The following is a 23,356-nucleotide window of genomic DNA, read 5'->3' as shown; positions in this document are numbered from 1 at the left end:
TCAGGTACTATCTGAATTAGGTGCTGCGGGAGAGGCAAATGTAATTTGCAATTCTACTTTCAATTCATTTTCTAGAGCCAATGGTAACCCTAGCTCCTAACACAAACCAAAGGCTTTTTGATCATCAGGCCAACTGAGATTGGATATGTGAAAGTGCCTTCCAAACAGAAAAGTCCTTATCAGATTGTATTATTCCCAAGTCAAACAAGGAAGTACACTTTCTCAAGGACAATGAGATCTTTGTGTAACCTTGATTCATCTGCCCCAATCCTTATCTATTCAGTTTCTTCAGGCTCCCTTCTGGAAGACTGGTGTGGGGACTGGGTTTGTGCAGGTTTGTGTGACCATCTCGCTCGATGAGAAGACAGCCCAACTCACAGGCACCAGGAGGGAAACTGGCAAATGAAGGGAAAACAACGAAATGGAGATGGAAACGACAACAGTAGGAAAACCGACAAGAAACAGGAGTCAAGAAAAATTAACAACAAAATGTATTTAAAAACAGACTTCTCCAGTTGGTATTTTGAATGAAAGAGCTACCAATTAACTCCAACCCTTTATCGTATGTCTCTTTTGCTCCTGGAGTCCTCTTGTAGCTTTAATTCTTGAAACTCAGGTGGCAGCACCAGACATTAAATCCCCAAAGGGAGAGGTATTATTAAACCTTTTGCTGGTCACTCTTTTCTGACAAAAATGGACAAATTCCTAAGCCCTCTTATTCATTTCATAACAATCATTAGAAGAAAAAAATTAAGCCAAACTTGCATATTGAAAATAAAAACAAAACTCAAAAAAAATCTTGCAGATAATAAATATTGCTGATTCACTTATTTTAAGCAAAGTCCAACTTTATTCACTCTTAATATCCTTGCAGTCCATTGTATACCTTCTGCACTGATCCCTGTTTCAGCAACTGTTTGATGCCTGAGAAAAGAATGAACAAAGGAGTCCATTAACAAAAATGTGACTTCCCTGGAGTACAGAGCCCAACTTCATCCAGAGGCTCACTGAAGGCCTTATGACAACCATGATCGGAATTAAATAATCGCCAATGCCCAACTTCATCACATGTGGATACCTCCACACATGCCCATGTACATCCAAAACGATCTTCTCTTTCTCTGTCTCTCAAGCACACATACCACAAAACCCTATGAGAAAAGGCAATCAAAATGGAATGAAATCTCTTTAGCTGTCTTCCATTCCCTCTTCTTTGTTCTCGTTGCAGTTTTGACCTTTTTCACCTTCTTCCTTTTATTTAGGACCCACCAGCTGGGCCCTCTTCTTAACCTGCCATCGCAGACATCCCCCCTAAGACTAACCCTAGCACACACCTCAGCTCTCCTTGAAATTTGGTCTTGCTCATTTGTGTTAGGTGACTCCATCTGACACTCACACATCCACACAATTTATCACTCCCTCGGTTTCAGAGCCCGACTTACACAGCCTTTTGTAACCCAGTGACAGAAGAGTTTTTAATACTGCCTTTACAGAAAGGCAAGTTCATTCCTAGTCTTGTGTTCACTAGCGTTAATGTCTGATGTCTGAGGTCAGTGGGTTTTCTTTTTTCTTTTCTTTTTGCTTATTTATATTTAATTACACAGAATGTGAAATTTTTTTTAAATATGCTTTATTGATTATGCTGTTACAGTTGTCCCCATTTCTTTTCCCTTTGTTCCCGTCCACCCAGTGATGCCCCTCCCTCCAGTTGTCCCCCCCAGTCCATGCCCATTGGTTGTGCATATAGTTCCTCTCAACATCTTCCTATCTATTCCGCTCCCTCCTACTATGCTGACCTCCCCCGAAAATGTTCCCCATACCTATAATTCCTTCACACTCTCGTTGCCTATTTAGTTTGCCTTTGTTTTGATTCACTAGCTTCTGTTATTGGTTGTTGTGATACAGTTTTCATTTTAATGTTCATAGTTTTGATCCTCTTTCTCCTAAACAAGTCCCTTTAACATTTCATGTAACAGTGGTTTGGATCTGATGAAGTCTTTCAGTTTTACTTTGTCCTGGAAGCACTTTCTCTGCCCTTCTATTCTGAATGACAGCTTCGCTGGATGGAGTATTCATGGTTGTAGGTTTTTGCTTTTCATTACTTTGAATATTTCTTGCCAGTCCCTTCTTGCCTGCAGAGTTTCTTTTGAGAAATCAGCTGATAGTCTTGTTGGGACCCCTTTCTACATAATTCTCCTCTTCTCTCTTGCTGCTTTTAAGATTCTCTTTTTATCCTTAATTTTTGACATCTTGATTATAATGTGTCCTGGTATGGTTCTCCCTGGGTCCAGAGTTTTGGAACTCTCTGTGCTTCCTGGACCTGTAAGTCTATTTCCTTCCCCAAGTTAGGGAAGTTCTGCTTCATTATTTTTTTCACATAATTTTTCAATTTCTAGTTCTTCTTCTTCACCTTCTGGCAGCCCTATGATTTGGATGTTGGCCCACTTATAGCTGTCCCAGAGGTTTCTGAGCCTCTCCTCATTTTCCTCAATTTTTGTTTCCTCTTTCTGCACTGGTTAACTGTTTGTTCCTTCCCTATGTTCCGATTTGTTGATTTGATCCCTGGTTTTCTTTCCCTCACCACTAGTTTTGTATGTTTTCATTCATTTCAGCAGGACTAGCCTTCATTCCTTCCCCATTTTGTTTAAGATCTGCTGTTAGGTCTGCTGTTAATCATTTTTATAACCAAAGCTCTGAACTATGCCTCAGAAAGATTTCCCATCTGCTGCTTCATTAGATTAGATACTTGCTGTCTGGTCAGCTACATCACTGGGATCTCTATCATGATCTGTGCCATCCTGACCATTTTGTGTTTACCTTTGATTCCTGGGCGGGGCTGTCACACCTCCAATGCTATAGGGGGCAGAGCCCTGTGCACTCCTTACGACCTGGCAACCCTCCTCACCACACTGTGGCATTTTGTGTGGGTGTGGGGGTCCAAGATGGATTCCTGCTGTTCACTCTTTGCTGAGAGACTGGGAGCCTCCTCCTCCGTCCCCACACCCTCCAAGGCAATGGGGGTCTGCATTCCCTGGCGTTGAAATCGCAAGCTGACAGGTCTTATCTGCAGCTGGGGGTGCTCCCCAGGTGCTTTTTGCCTCCCCTTAAATATGGGTGTCTGTGCTCACTGCCATCCCACTGCCATCAGTGCTGCTGCTGCCGCCAGCACAGTTTGACCTCTCTGCCCCAGCGTTGCCCTTCCTGCCCGTCCAGACAAGCTCCACTTCTTTATAACTTCATATGTTGGACTTCCATTTATTTTCTGGAACTTCTGGTTATTTCTGGTTTTGTGGTAGTTGTATTCCTTCTTAGTTGTGGAGGGAGACAGAGCGTGTCAGTCTAGGCCTCCATCTTGGCCGGAAGTCTCCTGTGTCGGGTTTTGTTTCTATTGCCTGTCTTCTTTAACCACCTTGCTCTCATACTCAAACACAACAAATACACACATGCATACACATTATACCCCTCACCTTCTCTTGCTTCCTCTGTTAACTGTTCTTTTGGAAAATCCACATCAAAAGTGATTATCAAAGAGCCCTTGTTGTTGTTGTTGTCAAAGCTGGGGAGCCCTTCCCCTTTCTTCCATAGCTTGGCTCCTGGTTTGGTGATCTTATCCCGGGAAATATGTACCTGGAAACCAACAGGAAATGAACTGGAGCAGGACTGGTACTCCCAAAGCACACCCACCACTAGCTTCTAGTGAACACTGGTGCTCAAAGCTCTTATCACATCTCAGAGGAGGGGGAAAGGATGAGGGGAAAAGGAAGCTCAATAGAACACTGGGAGCCAAAGAAACAGACAGTTTTCAAAAGAAAAAAAAAAAAAGGAAAACCAAACACATAGACAAGTACAATAGTAAGGTGTTGCCAATGGAGACTACAGGACAGGACTGACAAAGGTTGTGCAATCAACTCTGAGTAGTAAAACATCCAGACGTTTAGCAGAGGACTGAGGAGAAGAGGCAAAGACAGAGAAAGAAGCCCCAATGGCTCCAAATGACTGCAGCAGCTGAAATAATCTTGAAACCACCCACATGAAAGCTTTTGAGAAGACAGGCAGGAGACAAGAAAAATGGTTTACCTTGTGGCCATCCAAGTGAGTGATATCCATATCAAAGCCCACCAGAGACTCAACTAGTGAGATTGTCACATTTGTATATAAATCATCTCCTCTCCTTTCAAATATTGGGTGCCTAAAAACAGAACAAGGTAAAAATCATTAACTTCTATCTTTCTTTAGGAAGAGTTCAAAAAGTTTTTAGAACATATTGAAAAAAGCATATCACTCACTTAAACAATAAGCATTTATTAGACATCCTTTTGGGTATAGCATTCATCTATAAAGATGTGTAAGATTTATTAAACCCTACTCTTAAGAAGCTTACAATCAGCAGCAGCCAAAGAATGTAAATAAAACTACACACACTTAAATTATGGAAAAGGGAGAAAGACAATTTCTGGCAATGGGGACTGGGGAGACAGCTTCAGGAACAGGTCTAGAGAGGTTTCCAGAGCTGGGCTCCCAAGGCCAGGTCAGCCCTAGAGATGCAGATAAGGTGCGAACAGGAAAGGATGAGGATAGGGTGAGAGGGAATTCTGGCAAAGACAAACTTGAGAAGGTACTGGGTTTACTCAGGAAATAGTACATGTTCCAGTTTCCCTGGGAAGCAATGAGAAAGACAAGGAAAAAAAAGCTGGGGAAAAGATCATGGAAAATAAAGAGTACTGTGAGGGAAAAGTCCTAGGTGGTGGTGGGGCCCATTTCTCCATATTTATGTGGGAACCTTGTTTCAAAGAATCCTAAGAAGCAAAGGTATCACTGGTTTCCAAATTGGTAAGAAGAGAAAAATAATAAATATGAAAGCCTGAATCCCAGGCAAAATTCTTGTCTAAGCAGCACTTCATGCTGAAGAGAAGCCAACAAAGAGCTCTCTGTGCACAAAAGCCGCATATCATGTAGTGGAAGGCCCTTTCCATGGAGAAGTCTCCCATTCTCGTATGGTACCGCATTTCCTCAGTTAAAATCTCAGGTCTCCCTGACTTCCCATTTTGTTTGCTTTAACAACTCCTTACTTGTCTTATTCTTTCCTTCTAACCTCTTTTGAATTTGTTCATCCAGAATAAATATATAACTAGGCTCAATCCGAGGCCCCAACCCAAAATTTTCAGTATTCTTGTAGAGTTACAAGTAATCCTTGAGTGTATTAAGGACATTAAACAGAGGAAAAAGTCTGGAAGTGCTCTGGTGCCTATCCATATTTCTATAACATGACTCATCTGAAAAGCAGGGGCTGAAGTGAAGGCCTCTAAAGTTAGATTACTTACTTGACAACTTTGATTCGGAACCGTAAGTCTCCTGGTTCTCCATCCACGTGAGGCTCACCTACTCAGAAAAGGTTAGAGCAGATTGTGAGCCACGCATGTCGAATACTGCAAATCTCTTTTGCAGTTTTGAGAATATTTTAAAAACCCTACCTAGTAGATAGCTTAACCCATTTCCTAAACAGAGAATGATTCATTGATTTCTTGAACCTGAAGTCTTAAAGCTTTTTTTCTTTTACAGAGTTTTAAATTTAACCCCAAAGGTAAGGTTTCAGAGTATCTTATTAATGCCAACTAATTACATATCTTCTTTCATTGCTGAGTTAAAATTAATCCATGAAGATCTAAACACCCTAAATTTTGAGATAAATAGCTTACTTGATAGAAACTTTTAAACATAATATTCAAAGGATAAACAGCAATGCTTCTGCTTGAGGTGACCAATTATGATGGTCCTAGCAGGCTTTCTGTATCCTAAACTGACTGAAGAGTGCTGGACATAATATCTGCATTTCTTATGTGGCCATTAAGAATATGGGGTGAGGTGAGAGCAGGAGGTACCAGCAATCAGAGAGCAGAAAGTTATAATAATAAAACATCAACACCAATGTGGCGAACCGCTCCTTGTGGTTTAGAATTGTAGCCCCGGTCATGAGCCTGACTTGCCGCCTCCCCAGCTAGTCTTTAAGTCTCAACAAAAGGCTGCGCGGGAGACAAAACCGAGAGCCACTCAGAGGGCTTCCAGGGAATTGGATTTAAACAATGCTTATTATGCTTTAGAACTTGCTCAGCTTTTCTTATCTCTTAGTTAAGTATAAACAATCTCTAGCAAGGAATGTATGAAACCTTGCACCTAATGCCAGTGTGGCTTCAAGATGTTTCATAGACCCGGACACAGACCTGTCACTGTGCCCTCCGTACTGGTACTTGTAATCTCTTATCGTCAACTGTAATTCAAGCGCCTAAAAGCTATTGACAGTTCATAAATTTTGACCTTGTACCTCCCATGCATACCCTTCTCAATAAAAAGCATGAGGAACAGAGGTCTTGCGCTTTCTCCACCAGAAGGAACAGCTGCCTCCCTTACCCCCCAGACAAAATACAGTGTCCTGGATAGATGTGTTCCGCTGTGGTCATGAAGCCTCTGCTGGACAGAGTAGTTTCCAACCGAGCCTAGGGTGTTGGAGGCAACTCTCCCTCACCTTGTGCCCAATCATGGGGCAGGTCAGCCTCACACCAATATTTTACCTTCTCCAATAAAGGGGTACTCCATGCCATCTCTCACTCCAGGTTCTATCTCTACCTCCAGTGTTCGTTCTTCATTCACTAGTCTGAGACAAAGAGAATTTATAATGAAAAAAAGAAAAAGAAAATACAAACGAAATACAAATAAAGTTTTACCCATTCTATCAAGAGCTTTTTCTTGGAAGACTATCCTATATCTCTAGTTGACAGAGCCATATGATATCCACTGACATCTTCTACATACCAAAGCAGGACAAAGTTGCTATACAGTAGACAATCATTCAACTGCTACCTCCAAGAAAAACCTAGAGTAAACTGATTACTTTGAACTGTGCGATCCATAACAGAGAAAACTGCTCACACTTACATACATTTGCATCTGGAAGGGCAGGGGTATATTTATCAGGAATCTAGCAGTAGTTTATCCTATGATCTTTTTTCCCCCTGATATCACATATAGCTAATCTAGTTTTGATATATACAATTTAAGGTTCAATTAAATAGTTGTATTTATAAAACAATCATCAAATAGTACTTCTCTAATCTGAAATGTCAGCTGGATATATAATATTGCTTTAATATTCCAAGTAGGAACAGTGAAACATTAAACATTTATCTGATATATTCCAAAATATAGACTACTGCTTGTTAGTTTAGAAACATAAAGGGAGATATTTAGAAGAAATACTTTTGGAAAAAATAAAAATGTACATTTCTTTGTTCCATCCTCTGGCAGAACACGAGAGAGAGAAAAGTGAGGGGAGGGAGGGGAAAAAAATCTAGGAATGGACCATTAGCATTTTATTAGACAAATGAGATAATTAAACTGCTTCTTGGTACAACAACTGTCACTTACTTGACATTAGGGCACTCATCACAGACCACCTCCTGGGTCATCTGGAAGCGCCCTGGGCCCAGCTGGGTGGTCCGCATCTCTTGCCGACAGTTGCACTTTCGTTTGCCAGGAGCCTGCCTTGCCACAGGTTTGTTTCTAACTACCTAAGAAGTGCATAAACAGTATCAGCTTCCCTCTCGTGTGAAACAGCCTGTGGCCTCCTCACCTGACCGGGGGGCTCTGCACATGTGCCAGGGCTGGAACTTCCCCTTCTCTGGTAAGCTATCCCTCAGGGAGACCTGAGCTGAGAGAAGTGATTTAAGGAGTTACAAATCAGCCCCCAAACAGTAATTAAACAGACAGATATTTAAATGACTCAAATTCTAAAGTTGGAAGAGAGGGGAGAAAGAACAGAAAAATGTGTATTATATTGGCATTTCTAAGCCACCATTAAATACTACTGATTTAAAGTACTTCACAGAATGACTATCTTTTGGAAATCTGAGCTGTGTCATGCATAACCCCTGAAGAACAACCACAGCCTTTAAGAGCTGGTATGTAGCTACCACCAGGGCATTAGCTCTGATCAACCTCATGAAAACAATTCCTTGTTTCAGGCAACTCAGTCTAGGACTGCTTCCAGTGCTCTCTCAATTCAGACACTTTAGCACATAAGAAAACATACAATGATCATCTGTAGTTGACTGCAATCAAACATTCTGATCCCTCTAAGTACATGGAAATTAATATATATGGAGAAATGTATTTTTGCTTTTACCTATTTAATTAGTCAAACACCTGCTCACGCAGCAGGATGACACAGTCCTAGAGACAAATCCCTGAAAGCCTACTTACCAACATATGAAAGCCCAGCTCAACAGAATAAATAACAACAACAGCAATAATTAGAGCAAATACTTTATAGAACTTACTATGTGCCAAGCAATGCTCTAATCGCTTTTACATATATGAATTCATTTAATCTTCATGACAACCTTATGAAGCAGAGAATGTTATTATTTCCATTTTACAGAGGAAGTAATGGAAGCACACAAAGTTCAGTAATACAACCAAAGTCATATAACTGATGTATATGGCACTGCCAGGATTCTAAACCAGGCAGTCTAGCTCCAAAGTCCATGTTTTTAACCACTATGTTCTCTCAGAGTATTTTTTTCTTTAAAAAGCATTACTATTGGTTCATTTAAATAGCAAGGTAACATATCCTTTCTGATAATTAGATTTAAAAGAATTTGTTTAAAAACACACTAACTGCAAAAAGTGAGGCATACTGTGTCTTAGCGATGACTGCCGATAGCAGGTCTGGAAGGGCGCATGGGAGTTAATTAGGCTCATCGCTTTTCTTCCACCTGAACAACCCACCCTATTTTTGAAAGAGATGGCCCACGTATTTTAAATGCCTTTTTTCTTCCATTCTTCAGACTGAGCAACAGTATTACAAGCCAGCTGCCTCTTCTGTAATTGTCTAGCCCTCTTCCTTTAGCTATTCTGAGCAAAAACCTCAACAAAGAAGAAAATGCTTCCTGTCAAGATGGCACGTATGCATATGCTACTGCTATCTCCTCCAAAATCCTAGCAAAATTATAAGAAAACGTGAATTCCAGGAAACAATAATGGTAACACAAAATGTGTGAGAAAACTCCAGAGATAGAAGGTGCTTTGAACTGGGGTGTACTGGGGCAACAGGAGCCAGCAGTGGCAGTGAGAGGGTGTTGGAAAAGAGCAGCAGAAGTTAAGCTCTCGCCTCCTTCCTGAACTGCCTCAGGACAAGCACTGTCTGGCCCCACTCCAGAAAATAATAGACATCGGACATCAAACTAAAACTCCAAGAAAACAAAACCCTGTTAAAACCACTAGGTAAGGGCTTGCCCTATATGTTCTGAAAGGGAAGAGAGGGGTCGATACCCACATGGGGCATATGAGCTCAAAGGCTAAAACAGCTAAGAGACCTAAGGGCTTCAACTATCTACCACACCCCTCAAAGATAACAAGATGGGTAACAGCAAATCCAGTTGAGAAGACAGTCTATAAAATTAATACTTAAGGAGATAAGGGAAGACATTAGCAAAATGAAGTAGAGTAAGAAATAATACAAGAATCAAGTAGAAATATTATGTATAAAAATATGAGTTGACTGAAGATTGAAGTAGTGAGCTGGGAGACCATGAGGCACTCTCCTAGAAGGAAGCAGGAAAGGATAAAAATGTTATTTAATATTTAAAAGAAAGTTAAGAGCAGATAGAAGTAGAAGTGAGAAGAGATGGTTTAAATATCTAAAAATATAGCAGAGATAAATTTTCCAGAATTAACAAAGATGAATAATCACAAATTAAAAGATTCCAAAGTTTTAGTAGAAAATATAGGTAACTCACTTTCTGATTTTAGGGCAGAGAAGTTCTTAAACAAGACACAAAAACTAACCATAAAAGAAAACACTGATAAATTTACCACATTAAAATGAATTATTTATGTTCATTTAAATAAATCTTCAATATAATGAAAAGACAGGTTCCAAACACATAGGATATATTTGTATTACATGCAGACAATAAAGGATTAGTAGTAAGAATAAACTTTTCTTAGAAATCAATAAGAACAGTTCAGGAGAAAAATGGGCAAAAGACATGAAAAGGCATTTCACAACAGAAGAAACAAATATGGCCAATAAACATGAATGTGCATATTCTAATTAATAAAAAATGCAAATTAAGACCACAATAAGATAATATTTTATACCTATTTAATGGGTGAAAATTGAGAAGTCTAATAATTCAGAATATTGAAGAGATGGACAGATCTATAGAATCTTTTATGAATTGCAGGTGAAGTGTTGGTACCAATCAAATGAGAAAACAATATGGTATTATATTATACAAATGAATGCTGGTTCATATTATCCAGCAATTCCACTCTTACATATAAACCCAAGAGAAATTCTTGCTTGTGCATACCTGGGTATATATACAAAAATGTTCATAAAAGCACTGTTTGAAATTGAAAAATACTGGAAATAACCTACTTGCCTATTGAAACATTGTGGTCACAGGGAAATTCTATTCAGGAGAATTATAGCTATATGCAACAACATGGATGAAAAAAGCCAGTCCCAGAGGATAAAGTACAATATGATATACCATTTTTACAAAGTCAAAAACAATGAAAGTAAACAAGATATTAATCAGATATTAACAAATATAATACAACAAGTAAGAATGGCAAGGGAATAATAAAAACAAATTCAGGTTGGTAACTACCTTTGAAGGAAGGCAAGGGAACATAACAGAATGTAAGTAGATATAACCGGGGGTATTGTTTTATTTAGTTTTGGGGCTGGATGATGAGTTCATGATACAATAACAGTGTATCATGAACCAAGGATTATGATTAATGCAATTCTACACATCTGATCACTCTCCCCATCCTGTAAGACAGAGAAGGTGCCCAGAAACTCTTTGTTTTTAGTCAAAAGAACAAGTTCTGGGAGTCAATATGAATAGCTGTATTGCTTGAACTTACTTCCACAAAATTTCCTGCATACACTTCTTCCAAAGTAACTTCTAGATCTACAATAATATCACTTCCTCTCGGAATATTTCTGTCTTGCTGACGAGGATTTCCTCCAAACATGAAACCAAAATCTCCAAAGAAGCTGTAGGTAAGTGTAAAATCAAGAGGAAAAGAAATCAGAGTTCATGTCTTGCAATTATATAGCTTTCTTCACATTCATAAAATATTGTGTCCTACCAATATTGTACAAAACTGAAAAGCATTTTTAATACATTGGAGTCACACATCGTACACAATTTTTAATTTATACAATATCAACTACATTGCCCCACCACAAATTTACTTTTTAATTTAGTACTGTCCCAATATACAGTACAGTGCTTTTATATATATATAATATATATATATAATATATATTATATATATATATATATAATACCAATGAATTAAAGGTTGGGCTTAATCAATGAAACAATGTTTCACTGTTGAGAAATATCAATATAAAATGGGCTTATTTATATATGAGAAGCCTGAAGCCAACATCATACTCAATGGACAAAAACTGAAAGCATTCCCCCTGAAATCAGGAACTAGACAAGGCTGTCCACACTCCCCACTTCTATTCAACATAGTGTTGGAAGTCCTAGCCAGAGCAATCAGACAAGACAAAGAAATAAAAGGCATCCAAATTGGGAAAGAAGAAGTAAAACTATCACTATTTGCAGACGACATGATAGTATACCTAGAAAACCCTATAAAATCCACTAAAAGACTACTTGATATAATAAGTGAATTTGCAAAATCACAGGGTACAAAATAAATATACAGAAATCTAAGGCATTTCTGTACACCAACAATAAAATATCAGAGACAGAGGCAAAAAAGAAAATACCATTTACTATAGCGACAAGAAAAATAAAGTACCTAGGAATAAACTTAACCAAAGAGATAAAAGACCTGTACACTGAAAATTATGCAACATTGAAGAAAGAAATTAAGGAAGATACAAATAAATGGAGGCAAATACCATGTTCTTGGATGGGAAGAATCAACATCATCAAAATGGCCATACTACCCAAAGCAATTTACAAATTCAATGCAATCCCTATTAAAATACCAATGACATATTTCACTGACCTAGAACAAATCCTCCAAAAATTCATATGGAACCAAAAAAGACCCTGAATAGCAAAAGCAATCTTGAAACAGAAGAACACAGCAGGAGGAATCACGATACCAGACATCAAACAATACTACAAAGCCACTGTGATCCAAACAGTCTGGTACTGGCATAAGAACAGACACATAGATCAGTGGAACAGAATTGAAAGCCCAGAAATAAACCCAGGCCTCTATGGTCAACTAATCTTTGATAAAGGAGGAAGGAACATAAAATGGAGTGAGAAGAGCCTCTTTAACAAATGGTGCTGGGAGAACTGGACAGGGACCTGCAAAAAAATGAAACTAGACCACCAACTTACACCACACACGAGAATAAACTCAAGATGGATTAAAGACTTCAATGTAAGCCGTGATACCATAAAAGTCCTAGAGGAAAACATAGGCAGGAAAATTTCAGATATCACACGTAACAATATCTTCACGGATACATCTCCTAAGGCAAGAGAAATAAAGGAAAAAATAAACAAATGGAACTACATCAAACTAAAAAGTTTCTGCTCATCAAAAGAAAACATCAGCAAGATGAAAAGGAAACCAACCATATGGGAAAACATATTTGCCAATGATATCACAGACAGGGGACTGATCTCCAAAATATATAAAGAGCTTATACAACTCAACATCAAGAAAACAAACAACCCAATTAAAAAATGGGCAAAGGACCTGAACAAACACTTCTCCGAAGAGGACATACAGAAGGTCCATAGGCACATGAAAAAATGCTCAACATCATTGGCCATCAGAGAGATGCAAGTAAAAACCACAATGAGATACCACTTTACACCAGTCAGAATGGCCATCATCAACAAATCGACAAACAACAAGTGCTGACAAGGATGTGGAGAAACGGGAATCCTACTGCACTGTTGGTGGGAATGCAGACTGGTGCAGCCACTATGGAGAACAGTATGGAATTACCTCAAAAACCTAAAAATGGAACTGCCTTTTGAACCAGTGATTCCACTGCTAGGATTATACCCGAAAAATCCTAAAACCCTAATTCAAAAAAATTTATGCACCCCTATGTTCATAGCAGCCCTGTTTACAATAGCTAAGTGCTGGAAACAGCCTAAGTGCCCATCTGTAGATGAGTGGATCAAAAAACTGTGGTACATTTACACAATGGAATACTATGCAGCAGAAAGAAAAAAGGAACTCCTGCCATTTGCGACAACATGGATGGAACTGGAGAGAATTATGCTTAGTGAAATAAGCCAGGGAAAGAAAGCAAAATGCCATATGATATCACCCAATACAGGAAACTAAAGAGCAACACAAACAAACGAACTAAATAGGTAAAGACTAGAATAGTAGTCAGTAGTGGGGGGGGAGGGAGAGAAGGGGGATAAGTAAGGGAAGGGTCAGGTCAAGGAACGTATATGAATGACTGATGGACATGGACAACGGGGAGGGATATAATCGTGGGAGAAGGGATGGGCTGGGAGGGGGGAGCAAAAGGGGAAAAATGGGACAACTGTAATTGAATAACCAAAAATTAAATTAAAAAAAAATAAATAAATAAAATAAAATGGGCTTATTTAGAAAGGGTACAGTATATGCAAGCCATGTTATGCTGAACCTAATGGTCATTTTGAACATCTGCGATGTTCACTTTATATACTTTTAGACTTTTGTGAAAGCTACTGCTCTGTACAAATATCTTGGGTACATAATTAAATAAACTAAAAAAGCATCAGTCTTAGTAAAATTCTAAACCTAAAGGAAAAGGAAGTTCTGGTCTATGAAAAATCAAAACTAATTTTTGTAAAAATGGAAGCATCTCTTTGAAATGAATACAGACAGTGACCTCCAACTGTGCAGGTATTCTAATGTTAATTTTTGGTGCCATTAAGCCTGAGATGTTAGCACAGTGATGATGGGGACTATATAACTTCCCCAGCCAACCACCCTTGGTGAATAGATTCCCTGAATCTTAATAAGAGAAGGAGGAGGATTTGCTGGGGGGTGAGGGCAGGGATGGAGAAGTACAAACGAAGTTTCTTTCTGTTTTGGCCTCCCTGGGGATCACTTCTAACAGCAAGGGGAACAGGACACTTCCCTGGCAGGCTAAACCCAAATCAACCTGGGAAAGAAAAGGATTTCCTCATTACCTCTCACACATCTTCACAAGTCCTGAAAATCTAGTCACCTCCAAACCCTATTGTGTGCAACAGTGACTCACCTTCTCTTGGAGAAGGGTTCACAAAACCCTTTGAGAATCTGAAGAAAGCAATAAACCCACTCCCCACAGAAATGCATACTCAAATTTCTTTTTGTTTATAACTTGACTTGAAATCCTAGGTTAAGCTATCCTACTACAGGACATCATTAGGTACATGGAAATTCAAATGCTTAACAAAGTGGGGTTCAAAGAGTGAGAAGGAAAGGTGTTTCTATCCCAGCAACTCAGCACATCCAGAACGTCATCTCACGGCAGGAGATGAAGAGCCTCTACCCTTATTCCTTCCCCAGTGCTGGTGAGCATAACTGTCCCTCTGGTGCTGACAGGATAAAGGAGGCAGCTCTAGGTATGGGAGTAGGAATCTCTCTCTCTCTGCTTACAGGAATAGCTTTCCTCATTAAATGGTTTGTAAATGCTAAGATAGTGCGGAGATAAGGGTGAACTGGTTTCCAATACATATCTCCCCGCAACACTGCCAAGGTTCATTTGACTGATGCAGTTGGCTGGACAGACAGCTCTTTCAATGCTACCTGTCTTTCCTGGAATTTTGTGAAAACGGAAGGGTACGTTCCCGCAGGGAAGATGATACTCCACCTTTTAGTTAAGGATCAGTTGAGTTACACTTTTCATCTAAAGCTTTTGAACAAGGGAGCAAGTATAATTCTTTAATAATCACGAAGTGATCCATTCTTAGGCGCTGCTAGTTTGCAGAAGGGTAAATTACATACTGTGAAAAAATGTCTCCATGGGAGCTCTGGTGACCATCTTTTAATCCCTCTTCACCGTAAGTATCATATTGTTTCCGTTTCTCACTATCTGACAGAACCTGGGGACAAAAAAAGATCATGAGTTGGTAATATTCAGATATTCATATTCATCATTTTTTAAAACTCTGATACTGTGTCTAAGATTTTAATGAATGTAGTTTTCATTATATATGATATTAAGGAGTGTTTATAAATTTTCTTTAGCAGACTAAATTCTTTGATGCACTGTTCATTTTATAACTTCCAGATTGCTCAATTCATGTTTTTAATTTAAATTTATCCAAATTCACCTAGTCACATAAAAATCATATCTGAGATTTACAATGTAGCTATGAAGGTGAGGGGAGTAACAGGAAAGAGGTGAGATGAAATATTCAGGTTTACTTCCCAATAGCTTATGCTATCGACCACGATGCTGTATTATCTCTCTAAACTGTAAACTAGGATATGACGATGACAGGCTGTCATTAATGCCAGAAGCAGTAAATTAAGACAGCCTCAAAATTGTTTAGATCTACATGTCCATACTATGGCCCCCTCCCCCAACACACACACACACTAGGAGACTGACAAGTCAAGGGAATCAAATGATAGACCCTCCTTTTCCATTTTGGGAGGTATGTAGAAATCCATTTTTGAAAGAATGCTGTCTGCCACATATATGTTTAAATTCATAATCTGTGTTTTTGCAGAGAGAAAATGGGACACTGCTCTGTGAAGGTTGCTCAAGGTCCATTTCATAGTTTGAAAAAGACTTTGAAATTTTAATAGTTTTAGAAAACTACACAGTCAAAGGTGTATATGTGTTCTCATTGGGCCCACTCCATACATGATACTAAAGAATGTAAAAACAAAGGAAGTTTCCATACTCTTCACTTTCCTTCCCCTGCAAAAAAGCTTCCTGTCTATTTAGAGACATCTGAAGTTTATGTGCACATATGCCTTTGAAAATTAAATAAACATATACCCTTTCCTTGATACTTTTAACTCCTATTTAAACAGCAGACTAAAGAAGAAAGTTATTGTAAACCCATACTTGTGTTGGCTCAGAAGAAGAGAGGTTGTAGATGGGGCTTGTTGACTCAGCAAAAGAGAGGGAAGATCTGACTTAAACAGGGCACACTTTTGGCTCAAGGCCTAAATGATATGCAAGGGGCCCAGGAAACATTTGTTAACATTCAAAATATATTTAGAAGAATAAAAAATTCTGAGTGCACGTGATATTGAGCATTCTTAAAAGCAAAGACAAATAGGTTAGCCCATAAGTTACTAGAGTATTTGACTAAAGTCACTATGATAGACCAGTGAGAAGAAGGAATGTTTTGGTAAATACCCTAAAAAAAAGGTAGCTACTTTGGAAAACCAGAAATGGATAAATTTAAAAAAAAAAAAAAAAAGATATTATGCAATTTGCATTCCAACATTTCCACTTTCAAGTCTACTTCTCTGATTTTGTCTTGAAAAAGAAATGAATCCTACATTTGGATCAGTAAGAAACACCATGTCAGTGTGAGAAGATGGTGGAGGAGGGGAGGCTGCGCTTTCCGGCTCTCGAGACTCGTCTGTAGTTTGGACTAACTGCAGACAGAACATCTCAGTGAGCAGCTGGACACTGGCAGGAGTTGAGCCTTGGCACTGCTAAATTAGAGAAAACCATCTGGGAGCGACCTGTTTGGTGAGGATAGCGAAGGAAAAAGGGACGAGACAGGGTTTCTGACTGGGTTGGCTCCCTGAGCTGCGGCTGGAAGTACACAAAGGCTTTTTGGCGACCACAGGCTTCCCCAGAGAGGAATCGGGAGGAGAACGGATCTCTGCTCACTGGCAGAGCCAGGACTGGGCCAGGTAGCATCTGATGCTGAAAGACAAGAAACAGCGTACTGCTGTGCATGTAAGAACGTGATTTTCCTTAATATTTTTCTCTTGAACAGACCTGCCTAGGTTTGGATAAAGAACATGGTAGATTCTTTAAAGAACTTGGTAAATTTATAGCAACAGCATTCTTGGTAAATATTTTTGGGTATTGAGTTCCTAGCAAACAATAGGAATATTCATGGTGTAAGAAACAAGGACATAGTGACTCCCAAACCAATAGAAAGTCATTAGTAACAAAGGGCAAATGTAATTAAAGGGTCTCAAGGGCAAATGTAATTAGAGGATCTCTGAGAAGGGAGTTGACAGCATTAGCATATTTACAAATCAGATGATCTGGTTAGATTGTATCTCCAGAGTAAACAGTAATGGAGAAACAGGGAAGAAGGAAAGGGGTGGGGGAGCTAATCAATTTCACTTTAGGGTGGGGCACTTTACTATAAAACCAGCTTTCTTTGTCTACTTTATGAGCACATTCTCCTGGCTGAGGGTGCACCCTACTCTGCAGACTCATGAATAAATGCCTCACTTTGCTGCTCAAGTCCTGTGTCCTGGTTTTTATTGTGAGCGTTTCTCACAATGGGAAATATAGTGCAAAAATATGGAATCTATATTATCAATAAGAAACAAAATGTTATATGTAATGAAAGAGGGTCCATCAACCCTTTCAAGATTATTTATGAGCCTGAGGTTAGAAATTTTGGTCCCATAGAATCCCTGAAGGTGCCAAGAGAAGAAAGGGGGACCCCTGTAATTCTACATTTCACCTGGGTATAAGTCTCTGTTTAGGTTTGTTTACTTCTTTAATCAAGGAGGCCATAGGATACCTTCCTTTGGGTTTTTTTCCACTACTAACATATTTTTCAGATTTGTTTCTATCCTTCTCATTAGAGATTTAACTTGAATTCAGAAGTTTTAGCTCCATAATGTTTGGCGTTAAAATTTTTTCTGTGCCCTTTTAGAAAATGGAAATAAATGGTGACTAGAGTTGATAACACTGTATTGCATAATTGAAATTTACTAAGAAAGCAGAACTAAAATATTCTTACCAAAAAAAAAAAAAAAAAAAAGATAAATATGTGAGGGGATAGATGTTAACTGGATGATGAGTGGAATCCTTTCACAGTGTATACATATATCAAACCATTATGATGAACGCTTTAAAAATATTACAATTTCATTTGTCAATTATACCTCAATAAAGCTAAACAAAAGTAAAACCACAGATCTCTAATTCTATGTCTAGAGGAAAGATAAATTGCAACACATGCGAAACAACTACCTACTCTATGAATAGATATAAAAAAATTCTCAATAGCTTATTTGTAAAATTTTCCGCCATAGTGTTGAAAGGTTCTGTATATAACAGATTTTCAAACAGTAAATAATTTATTAAGTATTCAGTAAGTATTCCTCAATGTTGTTAAAAATGAAAAATAAAAAGAAAATGGGAATAAGAATATGCCCAGTTCTATATTTCATGGTGTCCTAGTGAAGAGTAAATGGGATGGTACACATGAAAGTGTTTTGACTTCTAGATTAGAGGTTGCAAATTCAAACTATAAGTGTTTTGTTTGATCTGCACAAGTATGAAATTTTAAAATTGAATGTTACCAAAATCTTATAATCAAGAAAATTTACTTAAAAATCTGGATTTCTACTTCCCTGGAAATATTAAATGCTCCGGCAACAGTGTTTGTATTTGTATATGGCAAAAACTAGATGGGTCTGAGTAACAGCTGCTCCCTTGAAATGGGGCAAGAAGGCTTCAGTTTGTCCCTATCAATTCCCAATATGGGAAGTAGAATATCCACTGTCATGCTTTATCTTATACCTGCCATGCATGTTATTTGTCTGGTCCATATAGGCATACAGATTTGCATCCTCCTTTAGATTTTGTTTGTTTCCGGCTCCAGCTCCTAAACTAATTAATTGATGATCAATTTATTTATTAACTTATCAATCTAACTTTCTTTCAATCATCTTTTTCAATATTACTCTCCTTAATAAAACAAATGTTAATATGAAAAAGGCAGGAAATGGCATCTACAAACATTAATGTACAATATAGTATCAAATACTACTTCTACTTTTTTTTTTTTTAAAAACAATACGTGATTAGGTTTATAAAATGATTCAAACAAGACAGAGTATGTAAGGTGATACTGTCCCCTTGTCATCTCTGTTCTCACACAGTTGTTATTGCTCGGATTTAACCATATTAACAGTTTTATGTCTACATATCCAAAAAATATATATGTATGTATTACAGGCAAATCATCCTTTTACTACTTCTACTTTTATCTACTGTCTATTTTTAAAAAGAAATGACCTGAGAGTATTTCCCTGTGTTACAATCTTTTCTATATCTGTAGGTTTTATTCATACTTTTTCCTTTTTCCTGACTCACCTCATAAGCAGCACCCAGATCCTGGAATTTCTCCTGGGCTTGTGGATCATCAGGGTTCCGGTCAGGATGAAGTTGCAGGGCTAGTTTCCTGTAAGCCTTTTTAATGTCCTTTATAGAGGCACTGCGAGGCACCCCTAAGATCTTATAGAAATCTCTCCTGGAGAGTGGGTAGAGAGAAAGCATACTTCATTAAAAAGTTATATAATACATTTTTTAAAGTGAAAACAATTTTAATTTTTGATTTCAGAGAGGGGGCAGGGAGGAAGAGAGGGAGAGAAACATTGATGTGAGAGAGAAATATTGATTGGCTGGCTGCCTTCTGTACATGCCCTGACTGGACCAAACCTGCAACTGAAGCATGTCCCCTGACTGGGAATCGAGCCCTTGACCTTTTGGTTTGCAGGACATTGCCCAAACAACTGAGCCACACTAGCCGGGACTAAAAAGCTACAGTATTAATAATATTTATGTTTATATATTTTTAAACACCTCAGTGTACTTATTACTTTAAGTGTAATAAGTGCTAACAAAAACAAAAAAGCGTTACCTAGGAGAAGTTAAAAATTTTTTAAGTTGAGATGTTTTACAAGAAAAAAATGACAAAATTTAAGCATATATGCACTGGGGAAAAGCCCTTAAGAAAATCGTCAGCAGCCGTCCGTCTCGAGAGACGATGGTGTAGCTTCTTAAGAGTCTATCTGCACCGCCGAGAATGGCTGTGCAGTCCAACTCGGGAGTGACACGGTATCTGTCTCCTCCCGTGTTGAATCAACATCTTGCGATGACGCTGGAGTGTCCTCTCCAGTGAAGCTGAAGCTACAGAGCCTGGGCAGGGTGATATGGAGGGTCTGCTGTTGCCCATGCAGCAGACCCCCCCTCTCTTCGCAGCTGAAGGATCCAAGGGAAAGACGGAGTCAATACAGCTTGGCTTCAGGTGCGCCGCAGGAGTTGCCGGTGTTGACTACAACGTCAAACGGCCTTAGGGACTCCGGCTCCGGATTTTCTGTCGGGGTTTACTCCCTTAGCCTTTCCCCTGAAGAGGTATGCCGCAAGGCAGCGAAATAACAAGCACTTAAATGTAAAGCTCTGCTAGGTAGGACTGTCTGCATTTACAGCAATCTATTAATTGTTAGAAGCTAAGACCCTACTATTCCTCATATTCTAATGTATAAGCCTGTTATATCATATCCTGTGGGCACCAGGCTTATAGCACCATGGATCTTAAAGACTGGAAGGATCCTCAAGAATTCAGATGATCTAGGGGGTGGGACTGCTGGAGGAAAGGGAGGTACTGGGCAGAGGGAAGCAAAGGGGGGAAAAACTGGGACTACTGTTAACAACATAATCAATAAAATATACTGTACTTAAAAAAAAAAAAAAAAGAATTCAGGTGATCCTTCTCCCTTCATGCAGAAGAAACATTATCCTCCTCATGTAACGGGATGTAAGTTTAGGTGGTTCCTTCAAGGTCACATAATTCATAAGTGGGGTAGGGTGGGAGGGATAGAATCCTAGTCTACTACCAGTTGGTGAAATGTTCTTCTGGCTCATAATACCTTTCAGCTTCTCAAAATGTGCCATGGAGAGAGACAGTGAGGCATGATGACAGCTTAGGTTCAAAATCTCAAGTAGCTGTACAAGAGCTTTCCAAAGGGTCTGCCTTGTTTACTCAGTTTAATTTCCTTCAGTCCCAGCAAAGCTTCCCTACCTGTTCTGCTCACTTTCTCACTAACCCTGGCACTAACCCACCTACTTTAATGTCAACTCCCCAACGGCTCGTTGCAAGCTCAACATTATATTGTTCTCTTCTCCAGCTCAACAGCCGCCCACCCCCCGCGTTGTGTTTGGCACTGCATCCAACTCCCACCCCTCCTGACAAATCTAGCTCCATAGGTCCTCTGGATTTAAGTGAGCCCCTCTCACTCGTGTCACCCGTTGCTCTCCTCCCCACCCCAACAGCCTGGTCCACACTAACCATTCCTCCGCCCCACCATCTCACCATAGCAACGCCCCCTCTTCTTCCTCCTTCCAGCCTCATCCCAGCCAAGACTGACTCACGAGCCCCGTGCCACGCGGATGCCTGTTCCTCACCCGGCGATCACGGCCCCGATGAGGTACAGCAGCAACAAGCAGAAGGTGCCCAGGTTTTGCGGAGCCATGGTTTCTCGGTGCCAGCCTCCTCACCGTCTCCGCCGCTGCCGCCGCCGCGTCAGCTCGCCTGCCTACCCGGCCCTGAAAGGCTGCCTCACGCTGATGTCTCCTACTGGGTCCGGAGCGACGCAAATTCGCCCCCTCCTCTGCCAGTCCACTTCCCGGGAGTCCCGTGTCCCGGTGAGAGAAGCCCCCTAGCAGATGAGAGCCAATCGCTACTTGGGACATCACACGCGGCCGGCTCCTCGCAGCCAATCAGCGCCGTACACTTCACCTCCGAGGCAGCGCGGACGGCCAATTACGCTTCGGAACTGCAGTGGCAGTTCCTAGCCAATTAGAAGAGGGGACGTCAGAGAGCCGCGCCGCCGCAGGAATCCGTTCAGCCCGGCTCCCGCAAGTGGTAGAAAACTACGTAAAAGGGCAGTGGGGAAAGAGGGTATCTTAAGGTACATGAAGTTACCCCGCCCGCCTCCTCTGACTGTCACCCAATCACGAGGCCCTTCCTTCAGCTCTGACCAATTGCAGGAGGAAAATTTGATCCTCTTTACCAGTCTCGGAATTTCATTCATATGGAACTACGCGCTGGATGCGGGGGCGGGGGAAGAGTGCGAAATGGGCGGGAACAATTACTACAAGCCCCTAGTGCTGTGAACGTCCAGTTTAGGAGCTCTTATTTTACCTTCTCCTGACAGCCCAGGGGGAAATGGTCTGGGTTTCACAGAGAAGAGGCCATGGAGGTGGACAGACTGAAGTTCGGATTCAGCTTCTACCGCTTCTTAGGGGTGAAAAACCCACGCTCCTTGCCCTTAGTCTGAGCCTTGACCGCTATTTACTGGTAGTGTTGGGACATTTTAATAGGAGAAAAATCTTTAAACTGTCTAGCACAGTGTCTGGCATATAGTAAGCCGCAGTGAATAACTATTATTAGTTATAAGAACTGATTGCCCCTGCCCCCGCCTACTTTCGCTCATCTCGGTAAACGCACCACCTAGTTTGTTCACGACAAAACTACATGTGTTCCTTGATTCCTGTGTTGCATCTCCGATCTAAATGTTTACCTTTCAACTATAACCCAAATCTGTCCACTACTTCTCTGGGCTGAGTCACATTATCCCCCACCTGGCAAGGGCCTCCTAACTGGTCTTCCTGCCTCCGCTCTTAAAATCTCTTGTTCACTTCTGCCCACCCCATCGCCAGGATTTTTTACAAGCATACCAGATCATATCATTCCCCTGCTTAGAGGCCTCAAATGGCTTTTCATTGCACTTAGAATAAAATCCCAACTCTTTATGGTACATTAAAAACCTTATGTCTCAATAATACTGGGAAAATTTTTTTAAGAATATCTTATATGATATGTACCTTTACTCAGTCAGTATACTCCTTACCATATTCCAGCAAAACTGCATTCCTTTCTCTTTTTCGAATACACCACGCTCATTCCTGCCTAGGGCCTTTGTTCTAGCTGTTCTCTGCCTGAAACAGTCTTTGCTCAGATCCTCACATAGATGACTCCTTTTTAAACACAGATAATTACCTTAAATGCCACCACCTCAAAAGACTTCCCTGATCAACCAATCAAAATTAGCCCCTGCTGAATCCCTTTTTCTTACACCACCTTGCTTTATTTTACTGTTTCCATCCCTGCCTCCCTACTCCGGTACACTGGAATGCCAATTTCATGAGAGCATTAAACTAATTGTTCTATTCTTAGCTATATGGAAGGGTACCTTAGAACAGTGAGTAAATGTTGCTTTGACTGTAATCTTTGTATGCTGGCTTCTTATACTTCAGGCCTCAGCTGAAATTTTACATTGACTCCCTCCCCCAGTAATCACTATATGATATTATCCTATTTTACTTCCTTAA

At 39.9% G+C, this 23,356-nt stretch overlaps 1 protein-coding gene across 1 annotated transcript; it reads right to left on the bottom strand.

Annotated features, from left to right (window-relative positions):
* Positions 1–468: 468 nt before the first annotated feature.
* Positions 469–21,716, bottom strand: DNAJB11 (DnaJ heat shock protein family (Hsp40) member B11). Its single transcript, XM_090275158.1, has 10 exons — positions 21,428–21,716; positions 19,337–19,493; positions 15,019–15,116; positions 10,936–11,068; positions 7,420–7,562; positions 6,567–6,649; positions 5,322–5,379; positions 4,078–4,189; positions 3,468–3,627; positions 469–924 (listed from the first exon to the last, which is right to left on the bottom strand). The coding sequence occupies exons 1-10, from the start codon at positions 21,493–21,495 to the stop codon at positions 860–862; spliced, it is 1,077 nt and encodes a 358-aa protein (XP_090131284.1). The 5' UTR covers positions 21,496–21,716; the 3' UTR covers positions 469–859.
* Positions 21,717–23,356: the final 1,640 nt, after the last annotated feature.

This window comes from Furipterus horrens, unplaced genomic scaffold (genome assembly GCF_987537825.1).
Source record: "Furipterus horrens unplaced genomic scaffold, mFurHor1.1.pri manual_scaffold_1, whole genome shotgun sequence".
Lineage (NCBI taxonomy): Eukaryota > Metazoa > Chordata > Mammalia > Chiroptera > Furipteridae > Furipterus > Furipterus horrens.
Note: the sequence above shows the minus strand (reverse complement) of the source record. Positions and strands in the feature narration are given on the sequence as shown.

Excerpts from the sequence above, each read along its gene's own strand:
- DNAJB11 (XM_090275158.1), bottom strand. The coding sequence starts at position 21,495 with ATGGCTCCGCAAAACCTGGGCACCTTCTGCTTGTTGCTGCTGTACCTC. Across the intron at positions 15,117-19,336 it reads ATCTGGGTGCTGCTTATGAG|GTTCTGTCAGATAGTGAGAA; the intron begins GTGAGTCAGGAA and ends TTTTGTCCCCAG. Across the intron at positions 5,380-6,566 it reads GTACCCCTTTATTGGAGAAG|GTGAGCCTCACGTGGATGGA; the intron begins GTAAAATATTGG and ends TTTTCTGAGTAG.